This window comes from Typopeltis vanoorti, chromosome 2 (genome assembly GCF_054136105.1).
Source record: "Typopeltis vanoorti isolate ZY-2024b chromosome 2, IOZ_Tvanoo_1.0, whole genome shotgun sequence".
NCBI lineage: Eukaryota > Metazoa > Arthropoda > Arachnida > Uropygi > Thelyphonidae > Typopeltis > Typopeltis vanoorti.
This window is the reverse complement of record NC_143550.1, coordinates 101,766,943-101,791,073: the sequence shown is the minus strand read 5'-3', so window position 1 is coordinate 101,791,073 and position 24,131 is coordinate 101,766,943. Positions and strand designations below refer to the sequence as shown.

The window sequence follows — 24,131 nt, the reverse complement described above, 5'->3', positions numbered from 1 at the left end:
AAGAGTAGCATTCTTTACCAAGGAATCTGTACATGCTACATATGCTGTTTGTAGACATATAGAAAAGTTGTACTATATAACTTTAAAAAAAGCAAACATTAATGAAGTAATCTCATTTACTAACATCAACTCACCTCCTATCTTTAGGAATTTCCACCCATATCAACAGTTATGCCATGCTGTTGTAAATGTGCCCTTAACATTTGGTTTTCATTTTTTAATTCTTCATATTGTTGTCGCAACAAATCGACATCCATTGTCAGCCTTTCATTTTCTTTCACATATTCTGCCAGTCTTGCATTTGCATTCCTTAAGTCTTGGATGTAGTCACATGTTTTAGCTAGAATACCACCTTTACTCTGCAGGTAAAACTGACAATTAGTTAAGAGAAATTAATGACAATCATCACGATTTTTCATTCATATTACATAGAAAATGAAAAACTGAAGACACAATAAGTCTTCAGATTGTAATATGACCTTATTAGGAACTCGCAGATGCTAAGCTATTGTACTTCTGAAAATGCTTTCAGAATTATTAATAATAAAAACAAAAATTACTTATTTAGAAAATAAATTTTAATGAATGCAAAATTTTTAGTTGTTTTTCAATCATTCTCAATTTTTCATTTTATATTTTAAATTGATCCAACACATCCAAGGTCACAAGACCTACAATACAACAGTGCCTTATCTAAACAAGTTAAAGAGAACAGAATAACAATTACAAGTAAGTGTTAGATTGTATGATGTTACATTATATACATGAGGAGAACATAGTAATAACATTAGACTCCAAAAAGCAATTCAACTGGGAAAATAATAATGTTAGAAGACAATAAGTCTTCCTTCCTTTCTAAGAAACTTGAACAAAGCTTATATTCATTAAAAGTTATTTTCTCCTTAACTAATTTCTGTTTCTATTATTAATATCATGCCTGCCACTCACATCAAAATCTTTCATTGCTATTGTAATAAAATAATAATGAGATGATATACAATAAAGGTACTAAGTCTCGAATCCTGTTTTCCAAAATATGCACTTACTTAAGAATGGAATTTCTTCTAAAGTGAATATTTATCATATCACTTTAGAAGAAATTTTTGAACAACTTTTTTATACATTTAGAAATACCAATATTCTGAGAGTAATTATTTAATGTAACTAAATGCTCCACATCATCCATTGGATAAAAATTTCCTTATTAAAAATTCAGATACTTTAATCAACTGTTTAAAAATATCAAGAGATTATTCTAATCAAGAGCTTGGTCCCCCCCCCCCCCCTTTTGCTCGGAGTTGCCTGGTGTTGTATCACCTTACATCAGTCCTGAAGATATTTTCAGGCACAAACTTTGTTTGTTACACTTGGATAAAGGATTAAACTAAATTTATTATAGTCTAACCAAGTGCAAAATAAACTTCCAACATATTTCCATGCTTGTTTTAAAAAGTTTGACTGTACTTGAATTCTTTTACAATCAGAGAGCTAAATCATTCAAATCTGTTCCTGAAGCACTGGTTATGCTTAATTTGTTTATAGTTATTTTCCCTTTTATATGGTCTATGCCATTCTGCCATTAATGGCAGAATTCTATTTAAAATTAAGATATCAGGAGAGAAGTTAAGAATGTTAGCATTCAAGAATGTGTGAGAAGGGCTAAGCTAAAGTGGTTTGGTCACTTATGTGGAATGGGAGAGAGGAAAGGTTAGCAAAACAGTGTTTGATTGCAAGATGAGAGGAATAAATATAAAACCCTTTAACACGTTCATTGCCAATCACGCAATATCGCGCGATGCGAGTTCTCACCGGTCGGCCGATCACACGCTATCGCGTAGACGTCGCTATCAAGTTTCTAAGCGGAATAGCGGCCACAGCGAAACGGCGCGTAATATTTATATTGGCCACTAGGGATGGGATCGACTTTCGTGGAGTGGGGATGGCCGCCAGCCATTGTCTATTGTTTATGTTAGCCAGTGCGCACAGTGGCGGCGTTCGGACAAGGCGACGACGCGACGATTTTGTTTAGTTATTCGTTGATTTAGCGTGCTTGAAGTTTGGTTTTTTATTTATTTTGAGTATTGTTTTTTTTTTTTTTTTTTTTTTTTTTTTTTTTTTTTTTTTTTTTAAGTAAGTTGATTTTTGATAATTATTTTTTCTATTTGCACGTTATTTTTAAAAATTCTATGTGATTATAAAAGACTGATAATTAAAGTTATAATTATTATATTTAAATGTTTTTTATTTGTAAAATATATAACTTATTTGACCGAATTACATATCACGCGATATCGCGTAATAGATATTTAGAGTACATGAATCCTATGTACATAATAATAAAAGCATATAATAATATATTAACTTATTTTGAGCACAATAAAAACTAAATAAAAAAATAAAAAAAATTTGGCCACCACACAAAATTCCAATTTTCAACTTGGCAATGAACGTGTTAAGCAACTTAAATGTTTATAACATATCCCCTCTTTTTCTCCTATCAACCAACTTCTGCAATCCACACAACCTCAATTTATCTTCATAGGGAACATTCCACTGACCACTTACCATCTTGAATCTTCTCTGCCATTTTCTCATTCCCAAGAAACCTAAGAGACCACACCAGAGCACAGTAATCCAGATGTGGACATATCAAAATTATTAAAAACAGGAATAACAACTAATCTTTATTTGTTAGTGTATCCTTCAATAGCCAAGTAATCTTATGGACTACCTTAGCAATATGTCCTTTAAACTTTATCTCTCTATCACCACCCCTAAATCTCTAGCTTCATCTATTTCCTGGAATACAGTGCCAGATAGACAGCTTATAATCTGTCTATCCCAGAATGCATAACTTTACATTTCTCCAGATTAAACTGACACCGATTATCTTTCGCCCATACTGACAGCTTATTTAAATCATCCTGCAAGCTCTTCACATTGTCTTGATTAACTATTACTCTACCTAATTTCCCATCATCAACAATCATTTATGTACAAATTAAACAGTGATGGACCCAGCAGAGAACCTTGCATCACCCATCACTAGTCACCTGTTTTTGCCTCAATTCTGCCCCTCAATATACCACACTTTTTGATATGTCCAGCAGCCACCCACTTATCCACTTAACCAGTGTTATATCCACCCTCCATTTGTTCTAATTTGTGTAACAGAGTTCCAAGTGATATTCTGTCAAATGCCTTTACAAAATCCAGCAGAATCATCATGTAGTCATTTTCTTTATCCAACTCAGCTGTTATTCTATTATAAAAAGATAGTAAATTACTAAGGCATGACTGACCCTTCGCAAAGCCATGTTGACCCTCATACAGTACACTATTTTTATCCAACCAGTCTCTTTTTGACCAATTTTTCCAGTAATTTTATCACTATGCCTGAGATGCTGACTGGGCTATAATTTGTTACTGCAGTCTTAGAACTTATGCAAGGGAATTATGTTGTTCTCTTTCTACTCCCTTGGAACTCTACCAGAGCTGAGACTTAAAGAACCAGAGGCATTGCCAGTTACCTTGCACATTCTCAAAAAACCCAGGCTGATATCCCACAGCTGTATTTAAATTGAGATTCCACAATATCCTAAGAATCTCAAATTCATCCACCTCTGTCCCTATATTAGTGTCTGTCACAAATATTAATGCAATAACCTCACCAGGATGATATACCCTTGCAAAGTGGTCACTAAGTAACTCTTTGGGATTTCCTTTGGCTTGCTCAGCTAGATTCTTCTCATAATCTGATTGCCTTCCTTGCCATGCTGGTCACCCTTCCCTTTATATATCCTCCACAGCATTTCTTCTTCTTCTTCTGCAGCTCATGCTTAATGATATATCTATCTAACTCCTACCTGATTAACCTTAACCCTCCTTACCTTATGTATACAATTTAATACTGCTTCCTCTAGATGATTCTTAACATCTCCCATGCACTATTAACATTCTTCCCAAGCTTGTCATAATCACCTGCCTTGTAGTTCCACATATATCCCTTCTTAACAGAATATTCTTCATGTTGTACAATCTCTCAAGTCAAGACTGCATAGCCACTCACCAATCAGAAGCAATGTGGTCACCTTGGTTATGGATAGCTCTTCTAATTCTATGACCACACCCCTATTCCCCCTCTACACATGCTGCCTTAAGTAATTATCTTTCAGTATTTCCTTCCTGCCATGTGATCTTTCTCTTCCAGTCTATATCTCCATAATAATTACTCAACCTGCACTGATTTGTAATAATTTGCCAATGCATATCATCCAGATCATCTGTGGAACTCCCTGGCCTTAATCTCACACCAGACTGCTTCAAATGAACGGCCATCCTCCTGCCTATATCCTATTCATTTTGGCTACAATTCATCTGCTATCATCAGCAGTAACCTGCCCCCCCCCCCTCATCCAATCTTTACTGAAAATACTAAACCCTCCACATTCTATCCCTGTAACTACATCATCTGCTGTCAGCCAAGTCTCACTAATGCCTATAACTTTTGGCAAGGTTGCACTAACCAATGCCAAAAACTCCTCCCCTCTTGTTCCTGATATTAGTATATAGACACTGCAGCATCCCTTTAGGCTCCCACCCAACTTTACTTCCTGAAATGACTGCCCTATTCAATATTTTTGCTTGACAGACTAGATTCTGCACTTGGTCATTCTCACACTCACTTGCCTCATGAGTGCCTTCACACAAACATACCTGCTTCCCACCCTAATTGCTTAAGTTTTCCTGAATTTGTGCTTCAGCATGCTCAGTGAACAAAGCTTTATCTAGACACCTAAAACCAAAACCATTTAGATGCAGTCCATCAGCATTGTATAAATCATTCTTTCCATCAAATACAGCACAGATCCACAAATCCTAATATCATTCATTCTGCACAACCTATGTATAGACTCAGTAGCTAGCAATGCTCCTCAGTTCAACTCTATCATAGTGTGGTAGGAGATACAATCTTCAACCTTCTTGCACTTCAGTTTTGCCTCTTTTAACAACTCCTTTACATCCTCTCTCGTAGAATATTTCTCATCTCTCAAATCATTTGAGCCAACCAAGACAATCATTCCCTTCCAATTACCTTTTTTTTTGCATCCAGATGGCGTGATCAATTTCATGAATTTTTACCAGGGAAACACAATTTTGTCACACTTTCATTAAGTACTCTTCTGATCACTGAGTCTCCATAAATAACTTTCTCCTTAATTTGTCCACTTGGCTTTTATTGCTAATTTGGATTGACCGCTTCTTTCTCTTCTTGGCCCTGCTAATTTTTTGAGATTCTTCTGCAGTTTTTTAATTTCATACTTTGTTCTGTGAAGGATAACATTCAAGAGCACTATTTCTTTATTAACGTCCATTTCGTTCTCCTCTATTTTTCATGGCCACACGTTCAACATTAATAATATTAAAGGTTATTGAAAAACACATTAACAAGTAGAGATAAGGAAGTTATTCCTCTTTATAAGGCCTTGATATGCCCACATCTGGATTACTGTACTCAAGTCTGGTGTTCCCTGGATTTCTTGGGGATGAGGAAGCGGTGGAGAGGATTCAGAGGTGAGTGACCTGTCTGTGGAATGTTCCCTATGAGGATAGATTGAAGGTGTGTGGATCGCAGAAGTTGGTTGACAGAAGAAAAAGAGAGGATATGATAAAAATATTTACGTTGCTTTAAGGGTTTTAAAGGATAGATACAGGTGAAATGTTTCGGCACTAGTCTAAAGGGACTAGAATAAGGGGTCAATCCCTGAAAGTTGAATAAAGGTGTGGTTGGTAGGGGTATGAGTTGGTGGAAGTTTTTCCACTTGGTTTAATCCTTTACCCAAGTGTAAGCAAACAAAGTTTGAGCCTGAAGTATTTTCAGAAGTTGTCCTTGTCCTGTAAATATTTCAGGCGCAAACTCTGTTTGCTTACACTTGGATAAAGGATTAAGCCTAGTTTATAATTTCTTGGTATCTTTAATTTATTTTCAGACTCAAGTAAATATATAAAACCAAAAACAGAATGCACTTCCCATGAATGGGTAAGTGATCTGCAACATACCAACAAGTAAATCAGAATAAATATCAGCTGTAAATAGTATATTCAAAGGCACCCCCCCCCTCCCTCTCCATGTGCATGAGCTCATCTGGAACTTAGCTTCACCTAGTGGGAACAAAGTCATCAACAGTATAAATTCCATAAAGATGATGAAGTGTGGACCACCGACTATAAAAGGAATGCTGCTACGAAAAGCAAGTGCTACATTTAACAGCCAGAATGAAAAACAATTCCAATTTTAATAATGTCTATTTCCCTCTCCTGTCTGTAAAACCTCACATGCTTTTCCTAACAGAAACCCAAATTACAACTTCCAAGCACTACTCATCGCAACTTGACTAACAAGGTCATCTTCCTCAGAAATTTTAACGTTTAGAAAGCATGTGTGTATATGAAAAATCTACATTGATTTATCTCACACATGAGACCTCGATCAAGATTGAAACCAGTCTGGGTAGTTACCTGTCTCATAATACACTGTTTCATTCCCTCTATGTGCCCTCTGGAACAGCTGCACTCGTCTTCAGCTTCTTTACCTCTTACTCCCATGTACATGGATAGCTTTAATGTGATATAAATCTTGCAATTTTGGTGTGTTATTTGGTATTTTGGTTCCCTTTATCTCTTTGATCATAAAATTCTCAAATCACAATATTAATAGAAATTGGAGTAAATTGCATAAATCAGTGTGTTACAAGCAACAGAAGAATCTTCTTAAAAGGAGCAATTCACCTTACACAGTCAGTAAGACAGAACTAGAATTAAGAATGCGAAAGGACCACTAAACTACACACATGGACAAAGAAATTAGTGCACCTGGAAGAAAACATGGTACAACGACGAAACTAAGCAAATAGTTAGAGTGCGGGGTGGTATGCAAATGATCCAAGTTTGGTGCAATTGCACATGCCCACACACCCTGCGGTGGTGCTGCAAGCACGAACCAGCAGCCTCATAAAGCCGGCGTGTAGTCAATAGCTGATTAAAGCGAAAAGCACCGGCCGATGCAAGCTAGAGTATAGAGTGACAATAATGCCAGAGACATTGATTTAAGCAACGTACGGACTTTGACAGAAGCATGATCATCAACCTGAAAACCGGAGGGTGGTCGGCACGTCGTATAGGCATGCACATGAACTGTTCTGACCATACCGTCCGACAGTTTTGGGAGCTGTGGACACGTTCCAGCACTGCCACATGGCAGAGTGGCACCGGTTGGATCAGGAGGACCAACGTTAGAGAGGATTGATGGATCGTGCGGCAAGCACGGAGGGATCCCACAGTGACCCAGTCCACTATACAGGCAGATGTAGGGGCTCCTGTGTGCCCACGAACCATTTCCCGACGGCTCACGGAGGCGAATCTACGATCCCAGCGCCCCTTACATGTGCTCCCATTAACACCACAACATCAATGACTCCGTTTGCAGTGATGCCAGGCGAGAGCGATGTGTGGTCTTCAGCGATGAGTTCCGCTTTGTCTTGGGGACGGATGAACATTGTGTCTGGGTGTGGAGGACCCCTGGTCAAGGACACAATCCCGACCTCGCTATCAAGTGCCACACCTCCCACACTGCAGGCATTATGGTCTGGAGAGCCATAGCCTACGATAGCCAATCACCCCCTCATAGTGGTATGTGGCGCATTGATGGGGCAGTGGTATGTGGACGACATCCTACAGCCCCCACGTTCTCCCATTCCTGGCAGGGATACCAGGAGTGCTACACCGGCAGGATAATGCCAAGTCTGCACACGGCTCGGGTTGCCCAGGACTGCCTACGTCATGTATAGACACTTCCATGGTCTGCCTGCTCCCTGGACTTGTCCCCTATCGAGCATGTTTGGGAGCAGCTGAAATGCCAGCTCCCACCGTGCCACAATATCCGGGATTTGGAGCACAGCATCCAACACATGTCGGCCAGTCTGCCGCAGGACAACATCAGGCGTCTGTTCGTCACCATGCCGGACTGTATTGCAGCATGTAACGCCGCATGAGGCGGTGCAATGCGCTATTGATGATGACTGGATTGCATACCACAGATCCCTTTAGTCCTTCAGCTCAGTTTTTGCCATCACGTGCATCACTCACCTGTATCATTACACCAATAAAATTTCAGTTGAATCCTATGCTTCCTTCTTGGTGCACTAATTTCTTTGTCTGCATGTGTATATGTCAAAGATAAATGAATTATCTCCTGAATTATAATATAATTTTAATTATGAACTGCCGACAAACTGATCTTGAGAAAAGTAGACACTGGTGTCCACAGTTAAGGAAGAACTACATTTTTACCTGTATATGAAAAAATTTTCATGACTACAGCCAAATGTGGACATAAATTTATTGCCAGCATACATATGAATTACATTATGTATGTTATAAATTTCGTACAAATTAAACTGCAATAGGTTTTTGGCAAAAGTTACAAATTTCCTAAAGAAGGAATTAATGTACAGTGCTACAGAAACTATGGAGAGACATTTCTGTATGGAATATGTCCACCCCAAATTGCAATGCTGCTCTCACAGTGTCATATCATACTTAGCACCAAGTGATTGAGGAGTTCTTGAGTCAAACTGGCCCACTCCTCCTTCAGAGGAAGAATAAGGACTTGTTTGTATTCTGGAGGGGAATTTCAAGCAGCAATGCATCTCCCCATTGTATCGCAAACGTATTCTAGAAGTACTACAACTGCTCGTGCACAATGTGGTGTGGCATTGTCATCCATAAAAATGACTTTTTCCTAGAGCACCATGAAACAGTCGAATGATGGTGAAGAACTTTGTTGCATATCAATTGCCAGTCATAATCCCTATTTCCAGCACTTGTAGCTCGGTGCATCCATTAAGTATAATGCCTCCCCACACCATGACCCCAACACCACTGCATCTATCCTTTTCAAGAACGTTCTCACAATGGTAACCAGTAAGACTTTCATGCCAGATCGAGTGTCGTCTAAAATCAGAAGACAGGCTAAAACAACTCGCATCTGTAAAGATTACAATACCCCACTGGTGTCTTATTCAATTTTTATGGATACAACACCACTGAAAATGTGCTCTATGATAAGCTGTGGATAAAGGGACACAGATTACAGGCCTTTGAACATATAGCTTAATTTGACACAGATGTCTTGCAACAGTTTGTCAAGATATCTGCATACCTGTGCTTGAATGGAGCCAACTTGCTAGTTGACCTGTCATGATATGTCAATTACATTTCACTGTTATAACCAAAAATCTGTCTCCATGATCTGTGGTAGAGCAAGTGTGACTTCTTAGCAAATGTCTGGAACAATTGCGTTGGTTTGAAATGCTGCCCAGAGACTGATGCTATGAGATTCCAAACACTCTAGCAATGTGGTAATTTATTATTTTCTTCAAGTTTACCAATAATTCTTTCCTGCATGAAATCATCTAGATATGTCTTTGAGACATTACATGACCTCGAAGTCTGCAACTTTATTCCTTTGCGAAAAGAGCTTTCTTCAAACACAATTCAATTATCGCAGCATTTTGCCTTTTATCCTGTTGAATGCTGCCACATGACCCCTCTGTACGTGATTCGAAAATTTGAAGTTGTAATCCTCAGAAATAGTGCTTGTTAAGTTTTAGACACCAGCATACATTTCCTTTGTCATAAATGGTTTCTACTAATCCACTTGAATTCTTTTTCCAGGAAAGGGAATAAATAAATAAATAAAATAAACACACACACCAAAGTGCCACTGAATTAGGGATAGCTACCTAGTAATGTGTTGGAAACCCTCTGGTCCTGATAATGGCTCACTATGAGGCAAGAAATCCAAGCTGAAAAAAAAAATGTTCCACAGGTATGGTGAGAGCTGTCCACAATTCACTCAAGATTGGCGGTGATGGGACGCAGGCCCAAACACTCTGCTCGGTATCCCAAAGATTTTCATTGGGATTTAATCCCAATTAAATCAGGGCTTCTAGGTGGCTACTTCATTATTTCAAAGTCAACAGAATGCTCATAGACCTGTGAGATGAACAGCTGTCTTGCTGGTAGATGCAGTCTTCATTAGGATGCATGATGGCCATAAATGGGTGTAAATGGTAAGCCATGAGTTCTGCATACTGGGATGCAATGAGAGTCGTTGGTGATGTACCAAAGACATCCAACTGAAGACACCCCCAAGTCATCACTGAGCCACCACTAGCTTTGTACAGTTCTGACCATATACGTGGCTATATGGGGTTGGTGCCACATCCTCAGTCTCCAATCAGTGTCATGAAGTTTAAATCACGATTCATCACTCTAGGCTACACGTCACCAATTTTCAATCATATAGTTTCTATGTTCTTTAGCTCAGGCTAGGCGTTCAAGCCCAGTGTCGTGCCATAAGAAGTGAGACCCTCTTAGTTGGCAGCTCCCAAAGTTGAGACAGTGAAATGAACATTGCATGGTCTGATTTTCCAGCTGAAACCCTCGTTCAGATGGGAGGTGATATGAGATAATGTCTGGCCCCCCACTGGTCCATACGATGAGAGTCAGATGGCGAAGCCATGATCATTCAAGGTTGGTTCTCTTTTGTAGTTTGTTCAGGTGCTTGTTTTTTTTTTGCCAGAATTTTCATATTCCCCAGAACACTCCTAAAATTGTCAAGTTCGTTGACAATTTAGAGATCGAATGAGCCATCTGTCAAGCATCTACGATCTGCCCACTGTCAAATGCAGTGAAATCCCACACCTTTCCCATTATGCTTCTCATAATGAATGTTTGGGGGCAGCCAATGCTGACAGCTAAGCATAACTAGTTTCGGCTACACAATGTGCAACACATAGTCTCTCCTAACCTACGGTCAGCCCACCTTCACATGGTGCAGCCCATTCCAACAAAAAGGGATCTGGTGACTGACTCATGATGGTGTACCTGTTCCATCTGGACTTGAGGAAATGCTAATCCACATCACCAATCCACCTAGCCAGCATGGTGATTACAGCTACTATCTTACAAGATTACTTCATCTTTCACAACTATGATAGTACAACAAAAAAACTTGGCCTTCATTCTCGGGAGGCTGTATCAGTACTGGTCAAGGAGCAGCCAGTGCATGAAGGGAGATGGGATACTAAGAATCCCCGGAGGTATGAACAGAGCTGCTATTTGATAGTGACCTTGGCTATGTATAATGGATGATCCCTTTCCTCTGACTCAAGACCTCTTGAACTGGAGGAGGAACTTAGTAAAATTAACTGGACATTGTTTGAATTAAGTGAAATACAGAGAAAGGGAGAGGAGACCTTAGAGAACTACATAGCGGAGAAGTATTCTACTACTTGTCTGCTGAAAGAAAAACTGAAGAACATTATTGTAGAGATTAAAAGCTAGCGATCCAGCTATCCAATAGATATCAGTTACAACTCATCCATGCATATGCACTCACAAGTTATGATAATGATGAAGTTGAATCTTTCTATGAAGACATCTGACACTTGAGTAACAAAGGGTACAACAGTTTAAAATTATTATGGGAAACTTCAATAAAAGGATTGGTCAACAATTAAAAGATGAAACATCAGTTGGTAAATATGGCTATGGTGAAAGAAATGAATGTGGCAACTGTCTAGTAGAATTTGCAGAATCAGGAACTCTTTATTATGAACTTCTATAAGAAAAACAAACAAACAGGAAGTGGACATGGTGCAACCTCAATGGAGAGACAAATGAAATGATTACATCTCAACTAGCAAAAAACATACCACACTAGACTGCATATTCTTAACAAATTGAACACAAACAATGATCATCAAATGGTGAGATGTAAAATGTTCATGAACATACAATTAGAAAGATAGAAAATGATACTGAAATCAATACAACAAACCTTCAGAACTGTAAAGTATTTCAACTGGAAGTCAAAAACCATTTCCCACCACTAGAAAAATATCTTGAAGAAGAAAATGACATAACAACAATTAACAGGAGAATTACCAAAATGCTGATGGAGGTGGCCACAAAGATAGGAGGAAAAGAAACTAAAAAAAAAACCTGGAAAAAAAAGCTTTCAGAAAATACCAAACTGCTCATGCAGACACAAAGAAAATTTATCACCTGCAGCAGAGTGTGCTGAAACTTTCAAGACTGTATAGAAGTGTATTACAGAGAACATAATATCGTGCAACTGTAAGCTTATTTAGAAAACAACTGAAAATAACCACAGGCAGCACAAAACCTAGCATTATCTGGAAAATGGAAGGAAGCAAATAATTGCCCTTAAAAATGACGGCAAGTTACTAAAAACAGAAAGGACATTTTGAAGATTGTAGAAGAATTCTATGGAACAGTAAAGATGATAATGACACAGTAAAAATCATACCTAAAGAAAAAGTACCAGCAGTACTGTGAGAGGAACCAAGGAAAAGCCCCAGGAGAAGATATTACTGCAGACGTCTTAAAAGCTGTTAATCCAGAGGTGGAGACAGTACTTGCCAAATTATTTACTAAATGCCTTGACAAAGGCCAAATTCCCATCAAATGGTACAACAGTACAGTGACTTTTATATAAAAAAAAAGGGGACAGAGAAGACCTGAAAAACTACAGACCTATTATTATCTTACCTTTAATTTATAAAGTGTTCACAGGAGTGTTGTTGCACCACATCAGAACTAATATAGCAGTTGAAAATAATTATAACACTGGAAGAAAACTCATGTACGAGGGTTGTTTAAAAAGTTTGGTAAATTTCCGATAGATGGCAACATAATTCGCTCATTCATACTAGTGTCGGCACATATAACCTTTTTCATCCCTGGCAAAATTTTAGCCACGTGCAACACAGAGTTCTCATTTGGAAAACATTTAAAATGACCATGTTCGCATTTTTCATACAAACGGAGAAAAACGAGTTTCGTACATTGATAAAACACTTTTATTTGAAGAAGTGGATGGCCGTGCAGATTAAAGCCGAGTTAGATGCCATTCATGGGGACTCTGCACCAGCATTAGAGACTATTTATTTTTGGATAAATGAGTTTAAATGTGGTTGTAAGTCCATCGAAGATTAAGTGTGCTCCGGACGCCCGACTCAAGTCACTATGAAGGAAATGATTGACAAAATCCATGCCATCATTATGGAAGACCACCAAGTGAAAGTGCATGAGATTGCAGGCATCTCAACTGAATGGGTGTATAATATCCTGCACGAAAAATTGCACATGAAAAAGCAGGGTGTGTGATGGTTGACTGTCGATCAAAAACACATGCGAAAAGACATTTCAACACAGTGTTTGGCAATGTTTAATTGCAATTTTCAGGATTTTTTGCATTGATTTGTGACTGTAGATGAAACTTGGATCCACCACTACACACCTGAGTCTAACCAGAAGTCAAAACAGTGGACAATGCCCAGTGAAAAAGCACCAAAAAAAGCGAAGACTGCTTTGGAAGGTGATGGCCACTGTTTTTTGGGATTCCGAAGGAATTATCATGATAGACTACTTGGAAAAGGGTAAGACAATAACAGGAATCTATTATGCATCATTATTGGACCATTTAAAAGAACTGAAGAAAAAACAGCCAAGAAAGCACAAAAAAAAGTGCTCTTTCATCAAAACAATGCACCGTCCCTCATATCGGCCATAGCAATGGCAAAATTGCACAAATTGAGGTTTGATCCATCATATTCTCCAGCCTTGGCCCTGTGTGACTTCTTGTTTCCAAACTTAAAAATAGGGCTAGGTGGAAAAAAATTTTCTTCGAACAAGGATGTCATCAAGACTGTCAAATGACTGCTTTGCACAATTTGACAAACAAATCCTTTTTAGATGGGTTAAAAAAATCGGAAACTTGCTGGATCAAATGTATAGACCTCAATGGAGACTATGTTGAGAAATAAAAGTGATTTTTTCCAAAAAAATCTGTTTAACTTATTTTTTTTACCAAACTTTTCAATCACCCCTCATAAAAAACTTTATTAGTGTAGAATTTTTGCCTAAGTATCATAGGCATCATTAATCTTTTTTTTTTTTTTTTTTTTTTTTTTTTAATAAGTTAAGAAATGATTGACCTTTTATAGTTATCTTACATTAGCTACTTAGGTGGCACATTTTAGAATTGTCTGTTAATATTTAACTGCCATTTTGTGATCTTGTACTAACAATGGCTATGATTTTTTTTCAATTTTTCAATCAAGTTTTTTATGCGAGTTTTCTCCACTGTTATAATTCTTTTCGATATGCCAACTCACGGTATTTCGTTATTGAAATAAATATGAATACAGACTCCCACTATGCTTGGCATTCATTGACTATGAGAAAGCATTTGATTCCCTAAGAACATTGGTGTTCTAAATCCCTTTCTTGCTCCATAGATGACAACTACATTAGAATTATTGCCAACATTGTGAGAATCCAACAGAGTATTTTTTTAGCAATGAATTGGGAAGGAAAAGGAATCAAGATTAATGGAGACTGCCTTACCCATTTACATTTTGTTGATGAAATTATAATTTTTGCCAATACTCCATCTGAATTACTAAACATGATTCAGGAACTAGCACAAAAGTAGAGAAGTGGGACAAAAGAGAAGACTAAAGTAACGTACAATTTCACAGATAAATCAGATAGGTACAAGGGTGGTCTGAAAAGTTCTCGGCCTCAACCATAGAATGACAACACTATCAAAAAGATTTTTTTTTCCTAAGTTGGTACATCTGTCATAAGCATCTATGTGAAACTGCAAGTCATTCTATCCAGTAGTTTGTTTTATACAGCTGTCTGAAGCAAAAGTGTTGTCTGTATCTCTTGAAATGGATAAAATTGAGTATCATGCGGTTATAAAATTCTTTGTAAAAGAAGGTTTAATGGCAAAAGAAATTCATTTAAAGTTCATAAAAATTTATGGGCACTCTTCTCCTTCATTTTAGACAATTAAGAAATGGGCTGACAAGTTTAAGCGTGGCCGTACAGCCAAAAAGTGTAACACCAGAAATCATTGATCAAGTGCAAAATATGGTATTGGATGACCGGAAAGTCAAAGTGAGTGAAACTGTTGAGACTATAGGCATTTCAAAAGAATGTGTAGGATATATTTTGCATGAAGAATTGCAAATGAAAAAGCTTTGTGCAAGATGGGTGCTGCACTTGCTCACAGTAGGGTCAAAAATGCACTTGCATGAAAATCTCTGAACAGTGCTTGGAGCTTGGAGAATAAAACTAATTTTCTGCATCGATTTATTACTATGGATGAGACTTGGATTCACCATTACACACCAGAATCCAAAAAGCAGTCAAAACAGTGGACAGAAGCCAGTTGTTCAGGGCCAAAGAAGAAGACAAAGTCGGTTCCATCAGCAGAAAAGGTCATGGCATCAGTGTTTTGGGATGCTAAAGGCATTTTGTTTATTAATTATCTTGAAAAGGGCAAAACAATAACTAGGGAATATTATTCCGATCTTTTAACCAGACTAGATGAAAAATTCGTAAGAAAAGACCTGGTTTGCAGAAGAAAAAATCATCTTTCATCAGGACAATGTATTTTGGCAATGGGAAAATTAAGGGATCTGCACTATGAATTGTTGGAACATCCACCCTATTCCCCAGATTTGGCTCCCTCTGACTTCTATCTCTTCCCAAAACTAAAACTGTTCCTTGCTGGTCAGCATTTTTTTTAGAATCAAGAGGTGATTGCAACTATAGAGGGGTATTTTGCAGATCTTACCGAGAACCACTACAGGGTCGGGATAATGGTGCTGGAATAAATGTAGTAGTCTTATGGAAGATTATATTGAAAAATAAAAATAATTTTGAAATTATAAATTCATTTTTTTTCATTGTTAGGCCAAAAACTTTTCAGACCACCCTCGTATATGTTGGGGATGTAATGCTGGGAAATGTGAATAACTACATCTACCTGGGTCAAAAGATTACAAATGATGGCAGAATCCAGGGAGGAACACACACACACACACACATGAAACTGGCATGGAATGTATTTCATAAAACCCATAGTATATTTAGGAGCATCCTACCCTTAGTTCTAAATGGAAAAATGTTTAATCCTTGCTTCCTACCGATTCTTATCTATAGATCAGAAACTTGGATCCTTACCCAAAGACATTTAAGAACTAGAGACCACTAAGAGAAGCATGGAGAGATGCATGATGGAATTACAAGGGATAAGATGAATGACAAGAGTAAAGACATTATCTGTGTGAAAACCTTAAAAATGGAAATAGGTACGTTGCATTGCTATAAGATCTGACCAATGATGGACTACAGAAATAATAAGCTGGGTCCCCAGAGACTGTAAAAGACCTACAAGATGATCAATTTAGCTGATGGAGGAATGAAAAAATCAGGAAATGCACTGGAATGGCATGGCAAGAAGCAGCCCAGGACAAGACCAAAGATGAGAGCACACTTGTGGTATTGTGTCAAATTGTTTTTGGCTCAAAGATGATTGCTGACATAGAAAAGATCCAAGATACTGCATAAATGAGTGAGTGACTTCCATCACAGGAGTGTCATATAAAAGAGGCCTTGATTCTTGTTTAGACTGCCATGCAAACAAATGACCTCACTAATCTATGGAAAGATGGGACAAGAAGTTATCCTCAAGATAAGGCATTTAAGCTGACGAGTAGTCCATGTCATGGTGTTCTACAAGGCCACAGAAGATGAGACCTGATTTATCTTCGAGTGCGGGATTTTCACCTTTCTGAATTTCAAAATTTCTCTCAGTCAGACCTTACCACAGGAACAGGAGATTTTATAAATACCAGGATATTGTTGGAACAGGAACAATATCTTTGGGGAATATGAAAAAGCTTTAACATATTTGTTTCTGTATTAGCTTTAAGAACTTTGTATTAGAGTTCTGAAATGTAGAAACTACATGCCAAGAAATCACATGCACATAATCATACCTGATGTATGGTATGATTATGGACAGGCTTCTCAGCATCCAAGAATTAGTGAATAACTTATGTTGCATAGCCATTTTGAAGAAACTCTTGTTGTAAAGAAGGCTAATTCTTCTGCTTCTTTTAACAATGTGCTCTGCCAGTATGTCTACAGTCCTAGTTTTTAAAGTGGTGATAATCCTAAACTTTCTCCTCAATCACTGAGTGATGGAGATCTTAGATCTCATTAGATTACCATGCTATATTTCCAAACAATAAATATCATCTATTTAACACCACTATGTTGGTGGTTTCATATTAGCTTATGATAAACTGTATCTTCATACAATTCCATATGTGAATTAATGACATAATGTGACAATAAAAAACCTGCACTGTTGAGCATAGATTCTGCCTGCCCATTCGGACAAGGAGGAAGCTTGAAGACAGCATGTAAAACATTTAGTAGTGTCTGGCAGAAATAGTCTAAGTAAGAGATTGTTTCCTCTACTAATATATTCATGAATAACATGACATCTAAGCTATCTAAAACATGAAAAGTTTATCTGAATTCCAGAGATTACCCGCCCCCCCCCCCCCTTATACAAGATTGGAAGGAGGACTGCATTTGAATGGACTTGGTGTGCGGAGACTGGAAAAAGTGTTGCTGAATGAAGTGAAAATGGATGTGCAGAACCAGGGAAACTAGAACTACCAAGGAGGGGGGGAAGTGGATATCCAGACATCAGTGAGACAGTTGAGTGTAAAAATGTATATAATGTACCTGAGCCAGCAATAAGGACAAAAAATGGGAATGGGATATTTAGAATAATGCATCAAGATAGGGGTGGGACAAAGGGAACACTGCAATTCATGTATACTAATGCCAGGAGTATTAGGAACAAGAAGGAAGAATTTTTGGCCTTGATTGGCTCTTCCTGGCCACAGGTTATTGGCATTAGTGAAACATGGCTGACGGAAGATGATATAGTTAGTGGGATAGAATGTGTAGGTTATAGTATGTTTAGGAGGGAGACAGAGAGAATAAAATTGGGGGAGGGGTGTTATTGATGATAGCTGATGAACTGCAGCCAAGGAGAATTGAAGTATTGCAGGACAGTGAAAGGAGCTCATTTGAGGCTATTTGGTGTGAGATTGATACTGGCAGAATAAAATATACAGTTGGGTGCTGCTATAGACCAGGTGATGGAATAGATGGTGGAGATGGTATGCATAAACAAATTGATGAAATGAGTGGAAGGAGGGTAATTATTATGGGGGATTTCAACTATGGTAACATTGATTGGAAGGAGGAGAGGACACATGTGAGGAAGGAAATGGATTTTATTCAATTATTAAGGGATAACTATCTGAAACAGCATGTAATTGAAAATACTAGGGGTGTGAGAGTGCTTGACCTGGTAATAGTATCTGAGAATTTGACTGTAACGAATATGACCATGTTGCCACCTATTGGTGAGAGTGATCATAAGGTCTTGACCTGGGAGGTGGCTAAAGGTGTGAAATTTGTGATTAAGACAGGGTATATGTGGAATTACCGTGCTGGCAAGTATGACAAGCTTAGGAGATTGCTTGGATCAGTGCCATGGCATGTACAACTGCAAGGGCTGGACGTCGATAGAGCATGGGAAGTGATCAAAGAGCATTTACAGGAGGTTATGGCTGATTGTATACCTAAGGTCCGAATAGTGAAACAAGGAGGGGTTAAATGGATGAATAACACCATTAAGCTTGAGCTGCAAAAAAAGAAACAACTATGGAGGGAATTTAAAGAAAGGGGTGACCTGCAGGCACACGAACGGTATAAAGTACAGGCTAGAAGGGTAACGAGTGTGGTAAAAACAGCAAAAGCCGATTATGAAAGGAAACTAGCTATGCAAGCAAAAGAGAATCCCAAACAGTTCTTTCAATATGCTGCAAGCAAGAAAAAAACTGTACATGGCAAAATGATTTTAAGGAATGACGATGGTAAAGAGTTCACTGAACCAGTCGATATAGTGGAGTTACTGAGCGCACACTTTGCAAAAGTATATCATCCAGGTGGTGACGTTGAAAAAATGAAGGAACCATTAGTTTATATGGGAATTGTGATGAATGAAGTGGAGGTGAATAGTCTATTACAGAACCTTAATGTGAATACATCTGTGGGATTGGATGGTATACCGGCACGGGTCTTGCATGAAGCGGCTAATGAATTATCAGTGCCCTTGACCATGTTGTTTAATCTGAGTCTCAGGTCTGGCTTAGTCCCGAAGGCGTGGAAAGAGGGGAAAATAGTTCCACTGCATAAAGGAGGATCCAAGACTATGGTTGCAAATTACCGACCGATCAGCATATCAGGAGTCGTTGTCAAGGTCTTGGAGAAAGTAGTCAAGGGAAAAATACAGGAATGGATTGATGAAAATGAGATACTGTACAGAGGACAGCATGGCTTTGTGAAGGGTAGATCATGCCTCAGTAACTTGCTCAAGTTTTATAACAAGGTGACGGCTGAACTGGATAAGGGAAATGGGTTTACAGTGATACTGCTGGACCTGGCAAAGGCGTTTGACAGGATACCACATGGAATTCTAATCCGTAAACTACAACATATGGGAATGGATATAGGGTTGGTGAGATGGATAGCTGGGTGGTTGATGGAGAGATATCAAAGAGTAGTTTATTCAGGAGTAGAGTCCAAAAAACGGCCTGTGACTAGTGGTGTGCCACAGGGTTCTGTTCTTGGACCACTGCTGTTTAATCTGTTCATTAACGATATAGGGAATGGTCTAAGTGGGACAGTTCATTTGTTCACTGATGATGCAAAGTTGGGTAGGGCGATAGTGAATGCAGAAGATGTCAAAGTCTTGCAAGATGACTTAGATAGATTGGAGTTCTGGACTAAGGAGAATGGATGTCAATTTAATGCGACAAAATGTAAGGTTATGCATTTCGGAGTGAAAAGATTAGCAGCAGTATACCACATTGGTGGAACTGTACTCCAAGAGATTGATGAGGCCAGGGACTTGGGAGTGTTGGTGGATAGGGAGATGAAGTTTAGGGGGCAGTAGCTAAATCAGCTCATCAACTCACTTGGTTGTTGAAAAATACCTTGACGAGCAGAGAAAAGCAAGTTATTGTACCTCTGTACCGAGCCCTGATAAGACCTCATCTCGACTACTGTGCCCAGATTTGGTCACCTCGGTTCCTTCTTGATGGGGAGGAGGTGGAGAGGATCCAGAGGCGAGTGACTAAGATGATAGCAGGTCTATGGAATGAACCATATGAGAACAGGTTGAAGATTTGTGGGTTGCAGAAACTAGTTGATAGGCGAAAAAGGGGAGATATGATTGAGACATTCAAATTGCTAAAAGGATTCTATAGGATTAATTCAGATGATATTTTTGAGATCAGGACTGGTGGTGGGAGAACTAGGGGACACCCATGGAAGCTGGGCAAGAGCGTGGTTAGCAGGGGTGTTAGAGCTGGGTTCTTTACTTTTAGAGTGGTAAATGAGTGGAATAAGCTGCCAGAGTCTGTTGTGGGTGCTATGACAGTGAGCGAGTTCAAGGCAAGGTATGATAGATACTGTGAGAATGTTGAACAGCTGTGTGAACATGATGTTTAGGGCCTCCCTCGATGAGTCTAAGGACTCCTGGAGTAGCCCGTGGTAATAATAATAATAATAAGAAGAAGAATTTCTAATGAAAGAATCAGCTGGATGGGGGGGGGGGGGGAGGGGAAATGCCAGTATTATGAATTTTTGGTAAACCATAGAGTCCAGGAAGATTCCATCTCTTTACTACATACCAATGGGATTCTTTGACACACAGTAAACATTAAGACATCCATAAGCTCTCTGGTCAAATTTCATACAAAACTTTCATAATTTCTGCATTTGGCTTTGAAATAATGCTGGATTTACTTGATTTGTATAATTAAGAATCCTTTTCAGAACCCCACGGCATTCCTTTCAAAAATATCTTGGCGTCTATAAGATAGATCCTGCAAATTAATAGTAATCAGGTTGGGGGAAGTAAAACTAACACTGGTCACCTCTCATGTCCTGATAAAACATTATGATGTGGCTCTGATCTCTTATATTAAAGATAACTTATCTAGTCTCTTCGAAAGTCTGGTATTGTCATCAGTTCATATGATAGTCTAAACAAGAACCAAGGCTTTTGCATGGTACCTGAAAAGCACTCATACATTGATGCAGCATATCAAGATCTCTTCCACACTAGCAATCACCTATGAGCCACATAAACAACAAACTGCATTACAGCAAATGTACTATACACACACACATAACGAGGTTGAATGAGCTCTCATCTACAGATTTTTTATATTCATTTATTTTTTTTAAATTAATTGCTATGTAAAATTCCAGAGATTATCTTGTTCACTCTTTTCTAGTGTATCATTGAGAAAATGATATAGATTCTTGACAACAAAAGAAAGTTATTCCCCCTTTTTTCCCCATAATATTTCACACGATAAACTGTCTTCTCTATCTTTGGCTGGCGTTTACCAAATACCTTGTGAATGCGATGTCTCTTATTTGGACAAACTGGCCGTTCTTTGGAAAAAAGAATAAAAGAACATCAATATTATATTGATTATAACAAACCTCTGAAGTCTGGACTGGCGCAGCACAGTACTGACTCTACTCATAGTGTCCAGTGGGATAAAGCAGTTCTTCTCCATAGATGCAGATTCAAATATGAATGCTTATTCAAAGAAAGTTGTGAAACTATCTTACACCGACTGAATTTAAATAGAAATGACTGTATGTCTCTCTCAAAGATCTGGGAGACTTTTATCTTATGTAAAAAACCATTTATCTTAATAGATTAAATTTGTTATTTCTATTATTTCCTAGCATGCAGAAACAATTGTATTTTAATAGGTGATCCACTGAACGTTTTGCTTGTATTCCATTCCTATTACTGTTACAGACACTGAAGATGTACTATTAATTTTAGTACAAAATATCTGTCCTTTTACTAATTAAAGATATCATTGTGGTTTTTATGTGTTGCTTTATTATTTAATTACTATGCCACAGGTTCCACTAAAAATCAGAATATTCTATGATATATTAGTATGGCTGAGTATTTTGTCATATGTTTACTGAATATAATAACTGTGCAAAAGCCTTTAGGTAGTTATTGGCATAATGGAAGCTTAACTAATCAGACTTCCAAATGTGACATAATATGAAGTCGTGGTTTCTATTCAAGAGGCCTTGTGTTTACAATACTTCAGAGGATTACCTTCAATGTTCTTAATAACATCATCAAATTCCTGCCATGTACCCTCAAGGGGTGTACAGGATATGACAGTACTACATGAAAAAATTACATTGTTACTAACTTCCTATCTACAATTTCCTCCAAATCAGTCTGTTACTTGTCAAGACTCCAACATTATCAGATCTTATATTTCTATCGTCTAAGGCACTTTGTACCGTATCAATCTACCTATATCTTGGTCTTCCTCTGGGTCGTTTTCCTGCCAACCTGGCAGAGAATACTTGTTTTGCTAATCTTTCCTTTCCCATTCTATTTAAGTGACCATACCACCTGAGATTAGCTCTGCTAATGCATTCCTGGATGCTGACAATGTCAAGTTCTTTCCTAACATCCTCATTTTTAATATGATATTGCCATTGATACCATCTGTTCACGCCTCTAATCTTTCTCAGGACTCTCATATCTGCGGTCTCTAGTCTTTGGTCAAGTGTTTTACTTCTGACCCAGCTCTCAGATCCATAAGTTAAAACTGGTTTGAACACAGTCTTGTATACAGCTAATTTAGTGTTCCGACTAATTTCTCTCTTATTCCATATGAATTTATTCAATTGACTTCCCACCATACCAGCTTTGCTGATTCTGTTGTCTATTTCTATATTTAGTTTACCATCTTCAGTAAAAATTGTGCCTAAGTAGCTGAAATGTTTTACTTGTTCCACAGGTTCTCCATTCACAACGCAGTTGACATTTTCAATGATTCTGCCTATTTAAATTGTCTTTGTCTTTCTATTGCTGACCTTCATACCATATCTATTACAACAGCTATTCAATTTAGTCAGAGAATCTTGCAGATTTGTAGCGGATTTATTTAGAAGTATAACATCATCCGCATAAAGCAAAGAGCTGACATTAACATCTCCAATTTTGATATCAGGTTTAATACCACTTTCCTTCATAATGTGATCCATATAGATAATGAATAACAGAGGGGATAATGTACATCCTTGTCTCACACCAGATTTAACATTAAACCATCTTCCTGTACTTCCTTCAATTCTAACTGCTGACTTACAACTCAAATAAAGACTAAGTATTGCTTGATATAATGCCCCTTTGACACCATATAACTGCAGTGTATTGAATAGCTTCTCTCTTGGCACCTTGTCATATGCCTTTGCATATGTTCTTAATAACAGATTTATTATATCATAATCAGACATACTAACTGGAATCAAGTGTAAAGGGTAGAGTATTTTTAAGAAGGATAGACAAGATAGGAGAGGAGGGGGGAACACGCTACTAATGATATCAGATGACTTGAATCCAGTTAATGCTGAGAACTATGACTGCCGTACTAGTAACAGTATATCATGTGTTAGTGAATTTGAAGCCATCTGGTATGAGGTGGAATCTAACAAGATCAATTACACAGTGTGGTGCTGTTACAGATCTGGTGGATCGGTTGCTAGTGATGAAAAAAATGCATCACCAAATAGAGACAATGGGCAAGAAAGGAGTAATCATAACGGGAGACTTGAATTATCCAAATATTGACTGGATAGCAGTAAAATCTCATGAGAAGAATGAAACTGTTATTGAGCTGTTGCAGGACAACTTACTCAGGCAGCATGTGACAGAAGGAACTCGAGGTCAAAGAGTGTTAGATTTGATTATAGTGTCAGAGAGCATTTCAGTTAAAGACAAGTATTCTGCCTCCGGTTGGTGACTGATCATGTGGTACTCACTTGGGAAGAGACTAAGTTTATGAATGTTCCATTAGAAAAAGTTACATGCTAAACTACAAAACAGGAAATTATGGCCAACTGAGGAGTATACCGAGTTCAGCAGAATGGTATTGGTTGTTAGATAGGAAGAATATGGATAGTGCATTGAAAGTATTTAAAAAAATACTTAAATTGATGCAATATGATTATGTGTCCCAAGAGTTCAA

General features: G+C 38.0%; 1 protein-coding gene across 7 annotated transcripts in view; it reads right to left on the bottom strand.

The window, feature by feature from the left end:
- LOC150109296 (upstream stimulatory factor 2-like) overlaps window positions 1-24,131 on the bottom strand; it is a 260,743-nt gene that overhangs the window by 27,977 nt on the left and 208,635 nt on the right. For 6 of the 7 annotated variants that reach the window (XM_090407146.1, XM_090407139.1, XM_090407163.1 and 3 more), the window contains one exon: window positions 135-371. In XM_090407146.1, the coding sequence (XP_090263272.1) occupies window positions 144-371 (228 nt within the window). In that variant the 3' untranslated portion in view covers window positions 135-143. The remainder of the gene's footprint in view (window positions 1-134; window positions 372-24,131) is intronic. The other variant, XM_090407130.1, reaches the window with a different exon arrangement.